At 39.3% G+C, this 17,225-nt stretch overlaps 3 protein-coding genes across 3 annotated transcripts; 1 reads left to right on the top strand and 2 right to left on the bottom strand.

The window, feature by feature from the left end:
* The first annotated feature begins 3 nt into the window (after window positions 1-3).
* On the top strand, window positions 4-3,918 carry LOC139109177 (coiled-coil domain-containing protein 102A). The gene is made up of 7 exons (XM_070668048.1): window positions 4-117; window positions 244-563; window positions 778-1,511; window positions 1,701-1,929; window positions 2,013-2,222; window positions 2,302-2,576; window positions 2,658-3,918. Exons 2-7 carry the CDS (start codon window positions 456-458, stop codon window positions 2,773-2,775), a joined length of 1,674 nt encoding a protein of 557 aa, XP_070524149.1. The 5' UTR covers window positions 4-117; window positions 244-455; the 3' UTR covers window positions 2,776-3,918.
* A 107-nt stretch (window positions 3,919-4,025) lies between these two features.
* On the bottom strand, window positions 4,026-10,067 carry LOC139109168 (apomucin). The gene is made up of 5 exons (XM_070668029.1): window positions 9,569-10,067; window positions 8,661-8,759; window positions 8,466-8,597; window positions 7,991-8,378; window positions 4,026-7,762 (listed from the first exon to the last, which is right to left on the bottom strand). Exons 1-5 carry the CDS (start codon window positions 9,626-9,628, stop codon window positions 4,335-4,337), a joined length of 4,107 nt encoding a protein of 1,368 aa, XP_070524130.1. The 5' UTR covers window positions 9,629-10,067; the 3' UTR covers window positions 4,026-4,334.
* A 122-nt stretch (window positions 10,068-10,189) lies between these two features.
* On the bottom strand, window positions 10,190-15,416 carry LOC139109180 (zinc finger protein with KRAB and SCAN domains 4). The gene is made up of 3 exons (XM_070668054.1): window positions 15,293-15,416; window positions 13,752-14,552; window positions 10,190-13,162 (listed from the first exon to the last, which is right to left on the bottom strand). Exons 1-3 carry the CDS (start codon window positions 15,363-15,365, stop codon window positions 12,504-12,506), a joined length of 1,533 nt encoding a protein of 510 aa, XP_070524155.1. The 5' UTR covers window positions 15,366-15,416; the 3' UTR covers window positions 10,190-12,503.
* Between the last annotated feature and the right edge of the window lie 1,809 nt (window positions 15,417-17,225).

The raw sequence follows: 17,225 nt of genomic DNA, 5'->3' as shown, positions 1-17,225 counted from the left end.
ACAGGCTCACACCAGTTTACACTCCTACGCTCCTTATCGTAGAACTAGTGTTGACATGACAGGTTTTTTAACCCTTACATCAACTTTAACGCAGAATTATCGGTTTTACAGACACCAGTGAGACTTTATTAATTTTTTTTTAAACCTTTATTTCTGCGCAAGAACACGTCGAATGTATTTTTCCCAAAATCTGTCTATGAGAATTATGAACTAATCATTTACCTTGTATTTTGTCGTTTTAAGCAAAAGCGTGTCAGATGAAGTATAACTCTCTCGATATCGGAGATTGGAAGTAAAGTTTTTAATAATTACTGAAGAATGCTCGTTCAAAATTAAATTGGTGCCACCGAAAAGTGCCGTGAAGGAGGTGTGTGGAGCATTTCAGAAGGATTTTGCCTGTAAAGTGGGCAGTGAAAACAAAGATCACTTATTGTAGATCACGCGTTGCTCGCACTATGGCACAATCGACAGCAAGTGGAACGTCTTCGAGGCGATACATGCGGGAGCACGAAGTACCGACTTCGTCACCTCGTTATGCTGACAGTGAATGGGAGTCTAAAGAGGTAACATTTCAGCATGCTAAATTGTGTTAAAATCTTATTAATTTTAAATACTTTATCATGAAACAATTAGTTACACTTTATTTTATATTTAATATTATATTTTCTTCTATTTATGTTTTATAATAAATTTTTTTTAGTAAAAAAAAGCAAAGCTGAGCAATTAATTTTTATCTGTTAATTAGTTGTTATTAGTATTTTTTTTTTTTTTACACAGGCCTTAAGACAGAGAGAGCTTGAAGAGGCCAGAGCTAGAGCAGCACAAATGGAAAAAACCATGCGATGGTGGTCTGATTGTACTGCTAATTGGCGCGAAAAATGGAGCAAAGTCCGAAATGAAAGAAATGCTGCTAGAGATGAGGCAAAAGCTCTGAGAGCTAAATTGGAGATTGCTGTAAAGGATGCTAATTCCTTCAAGCATGAATCTCAAGAATTAGAATTGCAAAATGAACAGCTGAAGAAGGAAATGGAAAAGATACACATGATACTCTTAAAACATGCAGGGCAATTTGATCAACAAATCTTTACCATTCTAGAATCAGATCCACAATTGAGAGCTACTTTTGGGTTGGATGAGCAGCTGGATTTTTATAATAATATCGAAGCCAGTGATACATTGGATGTACAAAGAGATTTGCTATCTTGTCAAAATTCACATCAAGTGTCTAATATTATTTCAGGAAGTCACAATATCTTACCCGAAAGGGATATTGAAGAATACGTCCTGCAAGGAGCAGTGCCAAAGCACGCCGTAGAATTGTATAAAGACAGTCCCAATAATTCGTTGGATAAAAATATTACAAAGCTAGTCGTAGATAATAATACTAAAAAGGATGGAATGGAGAAACAATCGCCGTTAGATATGTATAGCGACGAGACTCTTACTCAAACGATGTCCGCATTGCAAATAAAATTGGAGGAAACAACAAAAACTATTTCTATGGAAAGGGAGTAAGTTTTGCATGAATGTAAATTAAAAAAAAACTGACTAGTTATATTCAGAGCTGTAAAAAAAATATAATTACAATAACAGTTACGATTACAAATAATTCGTAATTATCCCGTCATTGATTACCAAATTAGTCACTACTTGTACGGCTCTGATTTTATTATTTATAATATTATTTTATTTTTATCAAGGGAAAACAATTCTTTGCACCGAACTGTGGAAAAATTAAAAGCTGAGGTTAAACAATTAAGGGAACAATGTGAGCAATTATCTGAAAGCAGAGCCGACGCGATGAGAGAATTATCAGAGTTAAAAGAACGTTTTCAGCTCGAGCTTAGTGATGAACATTTAGTAGATTTAATGGACAATACGAGTAATGGAGAAAGCATGGATCGTCGTTTAACAGAAATGAGGCTAGAGGTAAGCTATTTGCAAATTGCATTTTTTGTTTTTAAGACAACGTTAAATATAAAAATATACGTCTTTATATTTTAAAATTTTAGCTGGAAAAACTTCAAGCCGAAAATGCAGCCGAGTGGAGTAAAAGGGAAAAAATTGAAACTGAAAAGATTTCTTTGGAACGCGAGAATAAGCTGCTTCGTTTAAAATTATACGAGCTGCAAGAGGGAATAGAATCGGGACGATCACGGCCAGTATCTACGGTGGACACAGATGCGAGACAGTTACAACATGAAATTCTAGTTCGCAACATGGTCAGTTTAATAATCTTACGAAATTAATAATGCTACTTAAAATTGTTATACTTTACCTTTCATTTTACAACACTCGCAGGTATTACTTGAAGTAAAGCAATATCAGGCGGCACTAAAACAATCCTTAGCAGAAAAAACAACGGAGTTATCACACACGATGAGACGATCGGAACAATACGAAATGGAAGTTAAGCGAGTAAGAGCGAGAGTCGAAGAATTAAAGAAGGAGTTGGTAGCCGCTCAAGATGAAGTCGACACTGCTACGAATAGTATACGAAAACTACAACGAGCCAACGAAGATCTCGTAGAGCAACTAAACTCTGTAAACGTACAGCTGGAACATTTTAGAAATAGGTAAGGAAGAGAATCAAATAATATTAGCTTATATTTTTGAATTTTCACTAGAATTAAAAAAAAATATGTACTTTATCGCAGCAAAAAAAATTATGAAACGCACGAAACTTCAGTAGACGTTAAAATAGACGAAACTGTAAAACAAGAGCTCCAAACGAACGATTCTAATGAATGTACTGAAGGTACGTTACTAATATAATAATAATTATCATTTTTGGATCGATAGAACAATAACTGGACACAATTACAATCTGCGATCGGCAATAAATCTAGTATTGACTTGTGTCGATAGTAACCGGAGCATTTAAGTCAAATAACGAAGACGCAAACTGAATAGGTGATCTCTTAGGGCCTAAAATATAGAACAAATTTCACAAGTGTTTTTCTTTCTCTTTAAATCTTTGGCTCTGTGTTGGACGAATTGTACGTGTTGAAAAATTATTATAAGCTAGGCGCCTATTGGGTTTAAGCCCTAAACACGTCAATACTTCTAGAAGAGTAAATATATCGCCACCGACAAATCTAAATAGCGATGGGAGTTAACTGACGCGAAGTCAGCACTCGCATTTACACATTACAGAAATCCATTAGTTACATATACATATAATTTAATTATGTATCATAAGTTTAATTACTATTAATTATTAGGAACGATGGATGCAATGAATTATCTGCAATATTTATTGTTCAACAGTTATCAATCGTGAGAAAAATCGTACTTGTTTTTATTATTAATTGTAAATAATTATTTCATTATCGCTCATATTCGTGTTTCTACTTTTGTAAATTATTAACACATCTTTCCTCATTTTATTTATCATTAATATGTATTTTAAACACAGTTGACATTCCATATTTTTTTATGTGCGTATCTTTTTCTTTTTAAATTAATTTAAAGATATTGCGGGTGTATACATAGTATATACTACATGCATATTTGTACACACATTCGCGAAATATATTGTATGATGAAACTTTATGTTTTATCAAATGTTTTTTGTCTGTTCTTTCGAAAAGACTGAAGAAAATCGATTAGCAAGACACGGTGTGTACAAGATACGATACCTGATATTTATAACTAAACATTTTATGTCAATACCGAAAATCTGTATAACGTAAATTAAAGCAATACTCTACATCGGCGGTTACTTACCACAACGTAGACGTAACGCAGATATAATGAATTGTAGATAAAATTTAAACTTTCATACAATACAGTGATCTATGTCAAATTAAAAAGGTTATTGTTAATTATATTTCTTGACCGAAAAGCGAAAGATTTTTCTTCGAATTAAAATGTATTTTATTGACAAAATTTAATAAATAGCGGCGAATAATATAATACGTTTTGTATACGATAATAGTCAATAATTTAGAAGTACCTCCATATATAAATAAAAAAAATTATAATATCGTAATGCACAAGAATATTAATCTAACTTGCAACTTTATGGATTTCTCAAATAATAATAATTTTTATCCACTAATCTATAGGAACGAAAGTGTTTTTTATAAATTTATTTTACTTTTATATTTATTTTATCTGTTGAAATCTGCAAAAGAAAAATATATATTAATTTATGACAGAGTGAGATTATAATAATGCGTACGAAAGCAACTAGCAAATTACAATCTAAACTACACGATCTAAGCGAGTCACATAATTTCTGCTATACTATACAACGAAGAGAGAAATTATTTATTGTAGGATGCATGACAAAAATAATTATCGTTGCATCCGATATATATTTTAATGATTCAACACCTTATAGGTGTGCCATTAGAATACGTTGGTACTTTCGGCTTGCAGATTTTTGTTCTGCCGTTGGAGCCGTACACAACGTTACAAGAAAAAGTAAAATATCCGCAAGTGGAGCTCTTGGTATAATATCGATGCTCATATTTTTTTGGTTCGTTGTTACCATTCATTTTACCGGCAAAACTGTTAGTTACCGTGTAATAGCTCGGCTTCGTTGCTATCGCGGCAGTAGGGTTCGTATATTTGTCAGAAGACGAACTTTGACTGATAAGAGAGCCTTGATTTTTCGCCGACGGACGGCTGACGTAACGCTCGTAATTTGTCTGAAGCGATCTAGTTTCTGTAAGCATTGGTTTGGTGTTATTAAAATCCTTCGGTACCAAAGATACTGTTTGCGACTGAGACTTACCGTCGCCTTGAGCGACGGTTTCTGTGCCGGAGACCGACGTTACTCGGCCGCGGAATCCAGGCGGAATTGTGTAACCTGATACGGATTGCCCCGGCTGTAAAGTGTCACCCGGTCGCGGTAGATTAGAATTTTGGCTAGCTTGGACGTTGTACTGATTACCTTTAGCGACCTGTATCGTCTGCGATTGACTGCGACTCTGCTGCTGAAAGATTTTCTCTACTTTCTGATTATTTGAACCGGAGCTCGGAAAACTTTCCGCGAACTTTCCTTTCGTCGTCAATTTTGAACCCGACGGAGCAGAATAATCTTCCTCGTCCGCGTAATCATCGTCGTATTCGTCGTACGTTGTATCGTCCGTTCGCGACTTTTCGGTAGTTACTGCTTTTTTATCTGCGACGTCGTCTAAATTATTTTTCGAAGCCAAGACTACAGTCTGCCTCGTAGTTGAACTACTTTGTAAGCCTTGCTCGCGATTTTTATTTTCTTGTCTGTCGTCGTAGTTCGAGCTCGTCGAGCTTGACAGTGCGCTGTCAATATTCGCCGATTGCTTCAGAGATGCGGTAGGTTTAAAAGACTTGAAGAGTTCGGTGCCGGTAAAATTAAAAGGCTTTCGCGAAGATGCGGCACCGGATCCAGAACCGGCTTGCGCTCCGCCAGTGTACGTGATCCCGTATTGAAAAGAACCTTGCAGTTGCGACTGAGATTGACCTTGATAAGTACCGCTTTGAGCCGACGCTATTCCACTGCCGCGAAACGGCCTTCCGTGTTCTTCCGCTTTCTCATCGTCGCTCTTTACGTACGGCTGAAAACCAATCTGCGCCTGACTGGAAGTACTACCTTCACCGTTAGCCTGAGCATCTGCCATTCCGCCCTTCGAGCTTGCTTGCACTTGCGAATTAGTGCCGTGATTCCAGCCGCTACTCTGAGCACCTGTTGAAGTAGCTCCAGAATCGGAATCTAATTGAACTTGTGTCTGACTCTTACCAAAACCTGCCGTGCCTTGCGCGTTGCTGGTTGCTCCGTCTTTACCGCCGCTAATTTCGGTTTGAGCGCTCTTGTTCGAGTCACTGGTACCGGCCTGAGCTGAGAAGGTACCGGAGCCGCTATAGGTACCTGTTACTTGCGACTGAGCTGTGCCCGATCCGTGTTTACCTTGAGCGGAGGCACTTGCTTGAGTACCTGAGTCCACTTGATGTACAGAACTCGTTGCCTGTGACTCAGTACCATCGTCTGTTACACTCGTTGAACCTGCTGGTCTACTTGGTCCTCCAATTTGCGAAACTCCTCCGGTTTCTGTATTTATAACCGTTCCTGGATAAATTGCGCGATCTACTCCTTGACCATTAATTCTGCCTGACAGCTGACCGGGATCTAACTGTCCAGTAACACCAGTTTCTCCAATCGTTTCACGTCCTGTTGTTCCTGTTGAAATACTTCCTGTTTCCGGAATTCCGATATTTGCACCCGGATATGATCCGCCCGGATAAGTTGATATTACGCCACTTGGATATAATATTTGACTAGGATATACGTTTTCACCAGGAGAAGTAATTTGTTGTGCGCCAACAGTATATGTACCTGGAATAGTTTCAGGATATCTGACACCTGGGTACATAACTCGAGTACCCGTTACACTATCTATTCCCTCAGATATTTTTCCAGGTTGAATATTACCATTAAGATGTGGATAAATTTGACTACTCGTCGGTTGACCGTTTGGATAAGTTATTACTCGAGTATCAGTGCCTGTAGTCGCAATGATACCAGGGGCCTGACTTCCGGTTGAAGTGCTTGCTGGAACACCTTGAGGATGAAATATAGTTTGGCCACCACCGGGATAAACGCTTGTTCCTTCTGGCACAACAGTGCTAGGATATGACCCGTGGTTTGTTCCTGGAATATTAAGTTGACCCCGATCTCCAGGATAAATTCCAGTTCCAGGATAAGTTCCTGTATTAGAAACTCCAGGATATGTTCCACTCGGTAAGCCTGTTGCAGATACAGTACTTGGTGGATAATTTCCAACACCAGTAACAGTAGTGGTACCTGTTGCTACTGAAGTAGTTACAACGCCGCCAGGAGAATAAATACCTTGTCCTGGTTGCACTCCCGGCGCTATATCTGGACGCGTTTTGACTTCTGTCATTATATTACCAGGTACTACTCCTGCGGGATATGGACGATCTCCTGTGATTATAGTTCCAGGTGGATATGTTGTACCTCCTGGCATTACAACACCTGGTTGAATACCACCAAAATACGTGCCGTCAGTTCCTGGCGTCACAGTACCAGGACGGACTACACCAGGATATGTTCCACCGGTTCCTGAGATTATAGTTCCTGGTGCCACAGTTCCGGGATGGACACCGCCAGGAAACGTGCCACCGGTTCCTGGAATTATAGTTCCTGGTGCCACAGTTCCGGGATGGACACCGCCAGGAAACGTGCCACCAGTTCCTGGGATTATAGTTCCTGGTGCCACAGTTCCGGGACGGACGCCGCCAGGAAACGTGCCACCGGTTCCTGGGATTATAGTTCCTGGTGCCACAGTTCCGGGATGGACGCCGCCAGGAAACGTGCCACCGGTTCCTGGGATTATAGTTCCTGGTGCCACAGTTCCGGGACGGACACCGCCAGGAAACGTGCCACCGGTTCCTGGGATTATAGTTCCTGGTGCCACAGTTCCGGGATGAACACCGCCAGGAAACGTGCCATCGGTTCCTGGTATTACAGTTCCAGGACGAACACCATTAAGATATGTCCCAGGTCGACTTCCAGGAAGAACACCGGGGCTAACTTGGCCAGGAGTCACTCCAGGATATGTTATCTGACTGCCAGGATAAGTAACTCCAGGAATAAATTTTGCACCAGGTTGCGTAATAGGCGTTCCTGGAACAGTCCCTGCGGGTACTCGTATCTTATCTAGCGTTCCTTGGATACCGGAATATCCGGGACAATCTTCGCAACCGGTGCCACCTGATGACATACTTTGCGCTTGACCCATACCGCGACTACCACCTAAAGAAAAAAGTATATTAAATTACATACACAATTAATTAAAAAGTATAATATAATTAAAAATTCTAATCTCGAATCATAAAATCTCAATATTGCAAAATTTTTATTTCTTAATTTTATTTCTTATTTTTAAAACCATTTAAATATAATTTTTTTTATTAAAAAAAATTTATTTAATTATTGTACAATAATAAAAAATAATTGCATATCAATTATTAAAATACTCACTAACTATTGCGCGTGAAGATTGCTGAGTAGCTTCAGCTTCGGCTTTACCCTCTTTTTTTTCGTTATTACCGAAATTCAAATATTGAGATTGCGTCTGTCCACGAAACTTTCCTCGGAATTGATTTATTTGCCGACGTTGTCGAATTTGATTGACACTTTTATTTGATTTTTCTCGCTGGTCATGGTAAATCTGTCGCTTTGCCCGAGCTTTCAAAGGTATTGAAATAATATCAGCTATACGTTTTGACAAAATATCATTTTCATTTATAGTAATTTCATTAAAAAAAGAATCGGCAGTATTTCCCGGCGCGGGTCTCATGGTTTGCAATAAAAAAATATTGCGCCCGTTGCAGAAATCAACGATTCGGCCTCCAGCAAGCTGCCATGCCTGTTTAAAATATTAAACTTAATAATAAAAATTTTTTTCCGAATGCAACATATTTCCTTATTATAAACATTGTTATAATATGATTACCTTCGGCTTTGTAATAACTGTCGACGCATAGAGTACTTTAGATTGTCGTTTCTTACGTGACACATTCTGATTATGCTTTATATTTTCCAGATAACAATCGTTCTCCTTCCTGCTCTTATATGCAACGAATTGCTGTTTCGGAAAAATCAATTTTAATCGGCTTAGCATTTATATTGAGATAAGAAAATCGCTTACCGTTACATCATCAGTAAAAGACCATTGTTTCTCTTCACGATTGTTTTCTACGTTTCCCATTTCATATTCACGAATAGATCGATCAAAACGTGTCTTTTCCTGTGAATAAAAAAAATATTAAAAATATATCGTGTTGCTATGAAGTCTGTTTAATATTTAGTTATTCTTCATAAAAAGTTTCAGCTTCTAAAAAGGCCTTTCAATGAAAGAAAGGGTAAAAGAAGCGTTGCGATCGAAAATGGGGCCATTCGTAATCGTTTGTCCTGTTTTACTTATCTCATGAGCTTTAACCTTCTACCATTTATTTATTGTCGAACCATTGTTAAAATTAATTTTGTACAAAGGCTAATTTTTTTTTTACAAGAACGCTGCTGTAATTATTTTTTTAAATCGCAATTCGTCCGACTAAATTTATTTCCGGACGTATGAATGAAGCGGCAAGTAGATGGATACTCAAAAGATCATGTTTCCGCGTTTATCGTCCAGGATAAATGATACACGTCGGCGATTTGCTGAATTTCACAACGTGCGAATATTAGCGACGCAAAGTGTCCTAAATTTCAAGAAGAAAAGATAAGCGCGGTTATCTGTTATTCCGAATTGATGAATAAACGGCTCGTGCACACAAAAAGCACACAAAAAGCACACAAAAAATCCAAGCGTCATTATTTACAAGAAGAAGCAAAACGTATTTAATCACAAACCGATTTTTTTTACTATATTAATTATTAAATTAAAGATAAAGAGCGCGCAGCGAGTTCACCATTTTTCCTTGCAATTAAAATGAAAGTTAAGCGGAGAGAAGTTTCAGTCGCAATTTTTCACAATTTAATAATAATAATGTTAATATAAATTTTGTACACCGTTTTCATATGAATAAAGACATATCGAATATTTTGTCAACTTACGTGATACCTCGCGAGTGTCGTGCTCGCGAGGAATGTGAAGACGATGAGGTACAGCCGCATGGCTCGAACCTTCTGCGAGATCTTCACGACTGACGCGAACCGATGTTTCTTCTAACTCCGCCGGAATAGATTCCCACCGACTCTCCTCGGTTCTTCCGCTTCGTCTCTTCTTCGGTCTCATCGTAGCTGGTCCCACGAAGCGCTGCTTGGAACCGTAAGGATCCATGTAACCGCAGCCAGACGAGACTAAGAATTGCTGGACGAAATTCTGGGAATATGCGTCATGATGTAAGATGTAAGTGCGTACAGATGCTCGTGTGTACGATGTTATCTCGTATGGCCTCATCTTGTCGCAGAAGATCTTATTACTGAAAGATATGCGTCCATGACCATCATTGACTGAGAATTATTGCACGCTGCAAAGAAGAATTATAGTTAATTTAAACAGAAATTTGCAGATAAATTTTCTAAGATCAAACTCACTGATTAAACATCTTCATTTATATTACGCAATAACTATAATATTAAATATATATTATAAGCCCCATATTTATTAAATACGTACTTTTTTTTTAAATAAAAAATCATATTTTACTATTGAATAAATAGCCACGTCCGTCAGTCAGTCGTGCAAATATGTATCAATCGTAAACGACATTGAGTTAATTTATCGGGTTAGTCACTTTCGCTTTCGTTGGCCTAATTACTCAAGTCCAATCTATTTGTTAAACACAGTTAGTCGCTGTTTATCCTACTACCAAGCGTAGCGAATGATCGCATGGTTCATCGGCGCGATAATGAGTTCAATAAATAAAAAGGCGAAACGAGAGTATTGAACGGGAAGCTTTATATGGGCGCACGCGTGATGTAATCCGATGTATCTTCGCATACAATTAAATTATTAAACACATTATTTTTTTTTTATATATAATTTTGTAATATCTCGTCATTGCAACAGAGATGAGGAAGAATTAAAGGACCTCGTAGAAGACAGGAGATATTTCAAAGTTAATTCAAGCGTATCTGAACGTATACATACGCAAATGTATCACTTGGTATATTAATCTTTCGATAGATAAGATTACATTTACAATTCGTAAAAAAGATATGTTATACAAGTAAATGTTTCGCATAGGCACTCCGGTGTACAAATAGCACGTATAAGTTGTAACAGTTATAACAAATCGCTATCTGAAAACGATTACGTCGAACGACGTCTCTTGCTCACGACTAAAATCTAATACGTAAAAGTGGGAATGCTGCTATTTACAATATATGGTCAACGCGACAATACGTGCTCAATCGCTAGATAGGGATCCTTACTCTCGTCGACGGGCGATCCATTGAATATGACTAGGATGCACGTGTGCGTCCGAATCGCTCGTCAATTAATCAAAAGCTTTACGACTCGAGCGGATTCCTTGAGGCGAATCGCCTGTAATACGCGACACATTTATTACACCTACATCTTTATTATAAGCCGTCGCCACTCGCATGATCTTGCCGGTCATTGAATGAAAAAGGGAAATATGCTGTGATATTTAACTTAACATCCCCTTCCCACTGAGATAAAGTGTCTGTGCTAAGATGAATTAAGAGCAAACTTTTTCACGACGGCAGATTGCGTTGCACGATGGCGAAACGGATTCGACTAGTTCGACACTCTGCTCGGACGCCAATTTTCTGGCGCCGCAAACGAACGAAAAGAAGAAGGCTCGTTTACCTCCGCTATAATTAATTTGCTGCCGGAAAACGATCTGAACGATGCGCTTTCGTTGGACATTTCACACGATATTCTAGTTATAGAATTAATACAGTAAAGTTCATCACATAACAGGTGGATACATTGGTAAGCGCGACTTAAACACTGGATCTCAACTTATTACTATGATATAAAATATATAGTATTATATGTACATACATATATATACTTTTTATTTTTAAATATTTTTGGCAGATGATCGCATTGCCTGGGACCAGCTTTTTGCGACAGTTCCGAATCACAGATACACGCCTTCGCTTTTAAGAACGTTCTGCATGCAGCCTACATCCCATCATGCAGTCGTATTTTTCGAGTAATTTGCGAAAATTCTTTCTTCGAAGGCAACGATGAACTGTGCCAAGTCGTTACATCGCTCTCTTCGTTCATCATTAATTTACGGTGATAAAACGCAGAAACTTTCCACTCGATTACATTAAACAACGTTTACACACTCTCGCACTCTCTGAGGTTCGCCGTATGCATATCATTCGTACGTATTTACATTTTACAAAGTTTTAGTAGCTGCCTCGAAGAGCCTCGGAGAATCTCATTTAATTCTGTAATAATAAAACATAATGGCACTGTAATTCAGACGATGTCGATGATCAATCTCAATCGCTTACGTCGCGCAGTAGCAACGGATTTAAATAGATAAGGTCACGCGTTTGACGTTTAATAGGTGCTCTCAAAAATTTCTTTTCACGCGTCTACATTCGTGTGCACACCAATTTTATCAAGTTGCGCGTATGTAAAATACCATCGAAAAGCACAACTTTACGTCACACACAAGGATCTGCGCTAAATTAAACACGCTTACAAATTTAACATTTCATTACGACTAATTGCTAGGTGGTCCCTAATTCGGAAGATAATAATCTTGGAATAATATCTGTCATACACAACGTTATGTCGTTTCTTTGCTAATTCGCAATGTTATCCAGTACTATCGAAAGTAATTTTCGTTCGAGTGTATATATAGAAAACGTGTATGTAAAATTAATGCAGTTAAAAAAAATTAAGAATCATATAATCTAATAGAATTTTGCAAATTAAAAAAAAAAAAAAAAAGAAATCTCTTCCTTCTTTGTAAAAATGTGTGCTAAAATAAGTACAAAGCCAAATAAATTATTAATATTTGGTGATTAACTTGGTCGCTGAGCAGCGATCTGGCTTTTAAGCGATGGCCAGGCTCAAAGTCATCGTGGTAGGTCTCGAAAAGGACGAGGATTTCGGATCGGAATAATCAAACGTAGCCGAGGAACTCTTAATGTCGTTATCAAAACGGAGATGCAGGTGCTCCGGATTTGACGATATCACCGACGTTCTGATGACCATTCTGGATTCATGTTCCGAATCCTTAGTCATCAGATCGGGTTTCTCCGGATCGTCTGAATTCGATTTTTCTCTACAGGGTCGTTTCGACGGTACCGATACGTCTGACGCTCCGGTGTGCCTAATAATCGCGGAGACCGCGGACGACGTGTCTTTTTGCTCACGCTCAAGTCCTAATCGTGGAACTATAACGCTGGTAGGTGACGCCGTGATGCAAGACGTTTGTGATCTATTCAAAGACGACAATGGTGCACTAGGTTTCGCCGACGACGTTGATCTTTGTTGCTCGATCTGCTCGGGCTTTTCTATGGACGGCCGATGATGGGCACGCATGCAAGACGATTCCTCGTGCTTATACAGGTACGATTTGAGAGCAAAGGCCTTGCCACAGCGACCGCATACATGGGGCTTGGTGTTGGAGTGCGTTTGTATGTGAGCTCGTAAGTTTGACTTGTCGGCGAAGGCTTTGTTACAAATGGTGCACTTGAAAGGTTTCTCACCTGAAAGAATACAATTATTAAAAATATCGAACTTTTAAATGTAAATTAAAAAAAAATATATATATGTAGAAAAATATGTTACATTTTATATTATTAAATATATTTGTTGTATATTAATTTATCTCACAGTTGCACGTCTGTCATTCACAGATGAAAATAGTGCTGCGTCTCATGCCAAAATCAGACATTGTAAATGATTAATTTGAATTCATCTTCATTGAAAGCTCGTTAAACCTGTACGACTGTACTCACTTCGAAAATAGTTTTCCTTAGTTTATTTACGCAATATCTATTATTGTAAGAAACCGCAATCGCGGTCACGGACGAAAAACAACTCGGACACTCCAACAATTTTGTTAAATTAAACTAGCAGAAAGAAAGAGAGAGAAAGGAGAAAGGTAGGGGGAAGAGAGAGCGAGAGCGAGAGAGAAAGAGCGAGCGAGAGAGAAAAAGCGAGCGAGAGAGAAAAAGCGAGCGAGAGAGGGACAGAGAAAAAGAAAAAAATCACAATTAACTCGCCCGATTATGTAACAGTTAATGAAGTTAAAGACATAAAAAAATCTGCACGTAAAGTGACGCTTAGATATACCTGTATGCGTGCGTATATGTCCCTGCAGTAACCACGGCCTCGAAAAACATTTGCCGCAATAGTGACATTTGCAGCCCTGATTATGGGTCCTTACGTGCATACTGAACGCCGGCATACTGACGTAAACCTTGTCGCAGTGTGGGCACCTCCTAGCCTTTTTATCGCCGAGCGACCGGTGCGTTTGACGGTGCCTAGCCAGATTCGAGGATGTCGAGTACTTCTTACCGCAATCCGGACACTCGTGATCTTCGCTGTCCTCTGATTTCGGCTCGATGGCGGCTGTCCTGCGACTTTGAATCGACGCGGTCGAAGGTACGGATGTCGGATCGGCGCCGATCCCGGAAACGACAACCGGCATTTTCGCGCGGCACGAGTCCTCCTGAGGAGCGGACGAATGCCGCGGCGACAGCCGAATCTCCAAAGAGGCCGTTTCCCCGGTGCGAGTCTCCAGAATCTCTCTCTCGGTCTCGATTCGTTCGAGAAAGAGCCTCGTACGCTCGCCCAAGACTTGATCCTGACTTCCTATCATTTGTACTGCAGGTCGAGGACCCAGGGTCCTGCTCGTCACCTCCGCGGGATACTGCGCGATCCTTGGGGACACCGGTCGCTGATAGATGACATTGCTGTGATGAATCAAAGTACCGGCCGCTGCTGCCAGACTGACTTCCGCCAATTTCGTCAGGTTGTACAATTCCTCGGGGCATTCGGATGACGTCTCACTTCCGCATTCACTGGCGCCATCGGAAGTTGGTTGACCGCCACTGTAATCGGCTAATCTGACGCTCCTCTCGGGACTGTAGTCTGTGCAAAAACAGATCGGCAGGTAGAAGCATTTTGATTGAAAAGAATAAATTTATTTCAACGCAATTGAAGGATTTGATTTAACTGGGTACTGTATGAATATTTTAATTTATGTATAATGAGCTATTTTACGTTTGATTGCGTCTCTACAAGCTCACGGTGTCTTTGAATTTTAACAGAGTAATCCGACGCCGACTCGTGAAACATCTTCGGAAGTAAAGCTTGGCTTGCTTGTCCTACCGTTTTTAAAGGGAGATTGGAAATAAATTAACTACGCCATCAATCCTTGCTTGTCTTTTTCTAGCGTGAGTAATGGGTGTATTTCGTGTGTTTTATGTTACCTAGCGATATATGTATATGTAGGTACGCATACGGTTTGCGTTCGCATAAGGAAGCTACTTTGGGGTTGACGGCATCGAGGTGGTATGCGCTGAGCGGATCCTTGCACGTATGACGCATCTATCATCTGTCTGGTCTGTCTCTACCTCTTACATTTACTCTCTATACCTTGTTCACGAAGTAAGGACTGGTGGATTTGCACCGAAATTACGTGAGAAATATGCTTTTTTTTCTTTTTAGAAATATTAGAATTTTTTTTTATTTCCCATTAATATTTAATGCCTTTTTAATTTGTGATAAATTAATACGATAATGATTAATAATCTAATTAATCGCAATTTATTGAAAAAATATTTAGTAAATTTTGTACGAAAATTGCTGTGCGTGAAATTAAAACGTACCTCTTTCAGATCCCGCGATCTCTTCTTCGATACCGTTGTATCTGCGATGCGTAATCAGAAACGCCCGTGGCATCTTCCTCGAGGCTTTGATTTTTCTCCTCAAAGCGCACAAGTCATGCTTATCATCTTAAGACTCACAAACCAGCACACTCGTTGCACCGACTACTATTTATAATGAAGGTATGGCGCGAAGACTCCGTAAAACCGATATTAAGCACAATATTAAAAGGAAAGATCTGTTTTAGAACGTAAATCGAATGACGGACGGGGGTTGCGTTCGCTTCGGCAATTTCGGGCGCAATAGTTGCCCCGGCTAAGATTCGGGGCTACATATAGCAGCGCAACCTTCCTCGCCCTCCACCTCCGTCGCTGCCACCGTCGCCGCGGCGCTTTTCGTCGTCGTCGTCTTCTTGTTCTTCTTCTTCTTCAGCTGCACGCGCCTACAGAAGCGTGCCCGCCCGGTTCCCTCTTATGCGTGTGGTGGTCTTATTGGTGTGTCGGCAATGTGCGACACGCGTGGCGAGTGCATATGACCTGCGGTGGAGGGACGAAATGAAAGCCTCCCGCGCGGGAGGAACAATCGGCCCCCGCGGCTCGCGTACGGTGGTTGTTAACTACCCCTATCTTCTTCCTCGACAAGTTGTCCCGTCTTATTATCACTCATTATACTCCATCAATTCGACCAATCTACGAATAAATGCAAATCAGCGAATTAATTGCATGTAAGTTTAGTCAAATATAATATGATCGCGTAATAGTTAATTTTTTAAATAACTGAATGTTACGAAAAGTATTGGAAAAAAAGATAAGACGTATATAAGTTGCATAATTTGATATTTTCTTAAAATAGCACATGGTTTTGTTCCATCTATTTCTCTAAAAGAACTTTGATTTGAAGCATGAGGAATTATCACATGCATTAAATATGTTGTACAATACTTTGAACCGATTTGTTTCTAAGGATATAAATTTTCGATCAAATATACAACGAGTTCAAGTATAAACCGGTATCGCTCGTGTCTAAATCGTTATTTCAACAAAGAACGATGGCAAACAGATATGATAACGGCGCCATTTCGTCGGCGGTTACAGGGTAGAAGCACAGGTTGGTGCGCTGGGTGGTTCTTCTGGCGCGACGCCAGGCGTCCGCCGAATTTAGCACCGCGGTGCTGACTAACTCGCGTGGCATTCATTCAATCGTCGACCAAAAAGCCCCGCTGCTTGCATAGTATCTTGCTCTTTGCGCGAAACGCGTGTTCTAAAGCGATTAGAAAGAAAAAAAAAAGATTAGACTCTTCTTCACAAAGTTTATTTCATTTTTTGATATGAAATTAGAAAATATGCACGGAATTCGCGGGACGTTACTTTTTGTCGGTATTTTTGTGATTTCTTCCTGCTTTAAAAAGTTAATTATTGTTAAATTATTTTTTTACTTGCCATTGCTAAACAGTATCAGCTTTACATACTTTATAAGATTAATGTATCAGAAATATAAATTCTGATTAACTTTATCTTTATTTAAAAATATTAATCTATTTTTGCGATACAAATGACGAAGCTTATATACTCGTTCCTCAAGAATATCCGCGATTTCAGCAATTTAGTGAGAATTTATGATTCACGGTCGACTTTTCCTCTGTTTGATATATTTATTCCCACGTCATTTCCCCGTGCTACGTAAAAAATGTTTAAAGTTCTTTAAGAGAAAAATTTAAAAAAGAAAAAAAAAGAAATTGCAACTAAATACTTGTATTGTTTTTCAATAAAACTTATAATTTCAGGAAACCTCTAGATGGGAGCGGAACAGGTGTCTCGGTGGCGGTATCGTAAATCGTCGACGGTATCGTCGTCGAACGTGGCCAAAAATAAAGTCACGAGCTTCGAGCGCATTGAGCGAGCAAGAGCATCTTCAACCACTGACGCAATTCAACTA

This window comes from Cardiocondyla obscurior, linkage group LG16, assembly GCF_019399895.1.
Source record: "Cardiocondyla obscurior isolate alpha-2009 linkage group LG16, Cobs3.1, whole genome shotgun sequence".
Lineage (NCBI taxonomy): Eukaryota > Metazoa > Arthropoda > Insecta > Hymenoptera > Formicidae > Cardiocondyla > Cardiocondyla obscurior.
This window is presented reverse-complemented; position numbering and strand designations above follow the sequence as displayed.

What these genes read in the sequence shown, in the direction of transcription:
- LOC139109168 (XM_070668029.1), bottom strand. Translation starts at nt 9,628, where the DNA reads ATGCGGCTGTACCTCATCGTCTTCACATTCCTCGCGAGCACGACACTC. An exon ending in CTTTTACTGATGATGTAACG is followed by an intron (nt 8,598 to 8,660) that starts GTAAGCGATTTT and finishes TTTCCGAAACAG; the next exon opens with CAATTCGTTGCATATAAGAG. An exon ending in CAGTTATTACAAAGCCGAAG is followed by an intron (nt 8,379 to 8,465) that starts GTAATCATATTA and finishes TATTTTAAACAG; the next exon opens with GCATGGCAGCTTGCTGGAGG.
- LOC139109180 (XM_070668054.1), bottom strand. Translation starts at nt 15,365, where the DNA reads ATGCCACGGGCGTTTCTGATTACGCATCGCAGATACAACGGTATCGAA. An exon ending in GATCGCGGGATCTGAAAGAG is followed by an intron (nt 14,553 to 15,292) that starts GTACGTTTTAAT and finishes GTTTTTGCACAG; the next exon opens with ACTACAGTCCCGAGAGGAGC. An exon ending in ACATATACGCACGCATACAG is followed by an intron (nt 13,163 to 13,751) that starts GTATATCTAAGC and finishes GTATTCTTTCAG; the next exon opens with GTGAGAAACCTTTCAAGTGC.
- LOC139109177 (XM_070668048.1), top strand. Translation starts at nt 456, where the DNA reads ATGGCACAATCGACAGCAAGTGGAACGTCTTCGAGGCGATACATGCGG. An exon ending in GTGAATGGGAGTCTAAAGAG is followed by an intron (nt 564 to 777) that starts GTAACATTTCAG and finishes TTTTTTACACAG; the next exon opens with GCCTTAAGACAGAGAGAGCT. An exon ending in ACTATTTCTATGGAAAGGGA is followed by an intron (nt 1,512 to 1,700) that starts GTAAGTTTTGCA and finishes ATTTTTATCAAG; the next exon opens with GGAAAACAATTCTTTGCACC.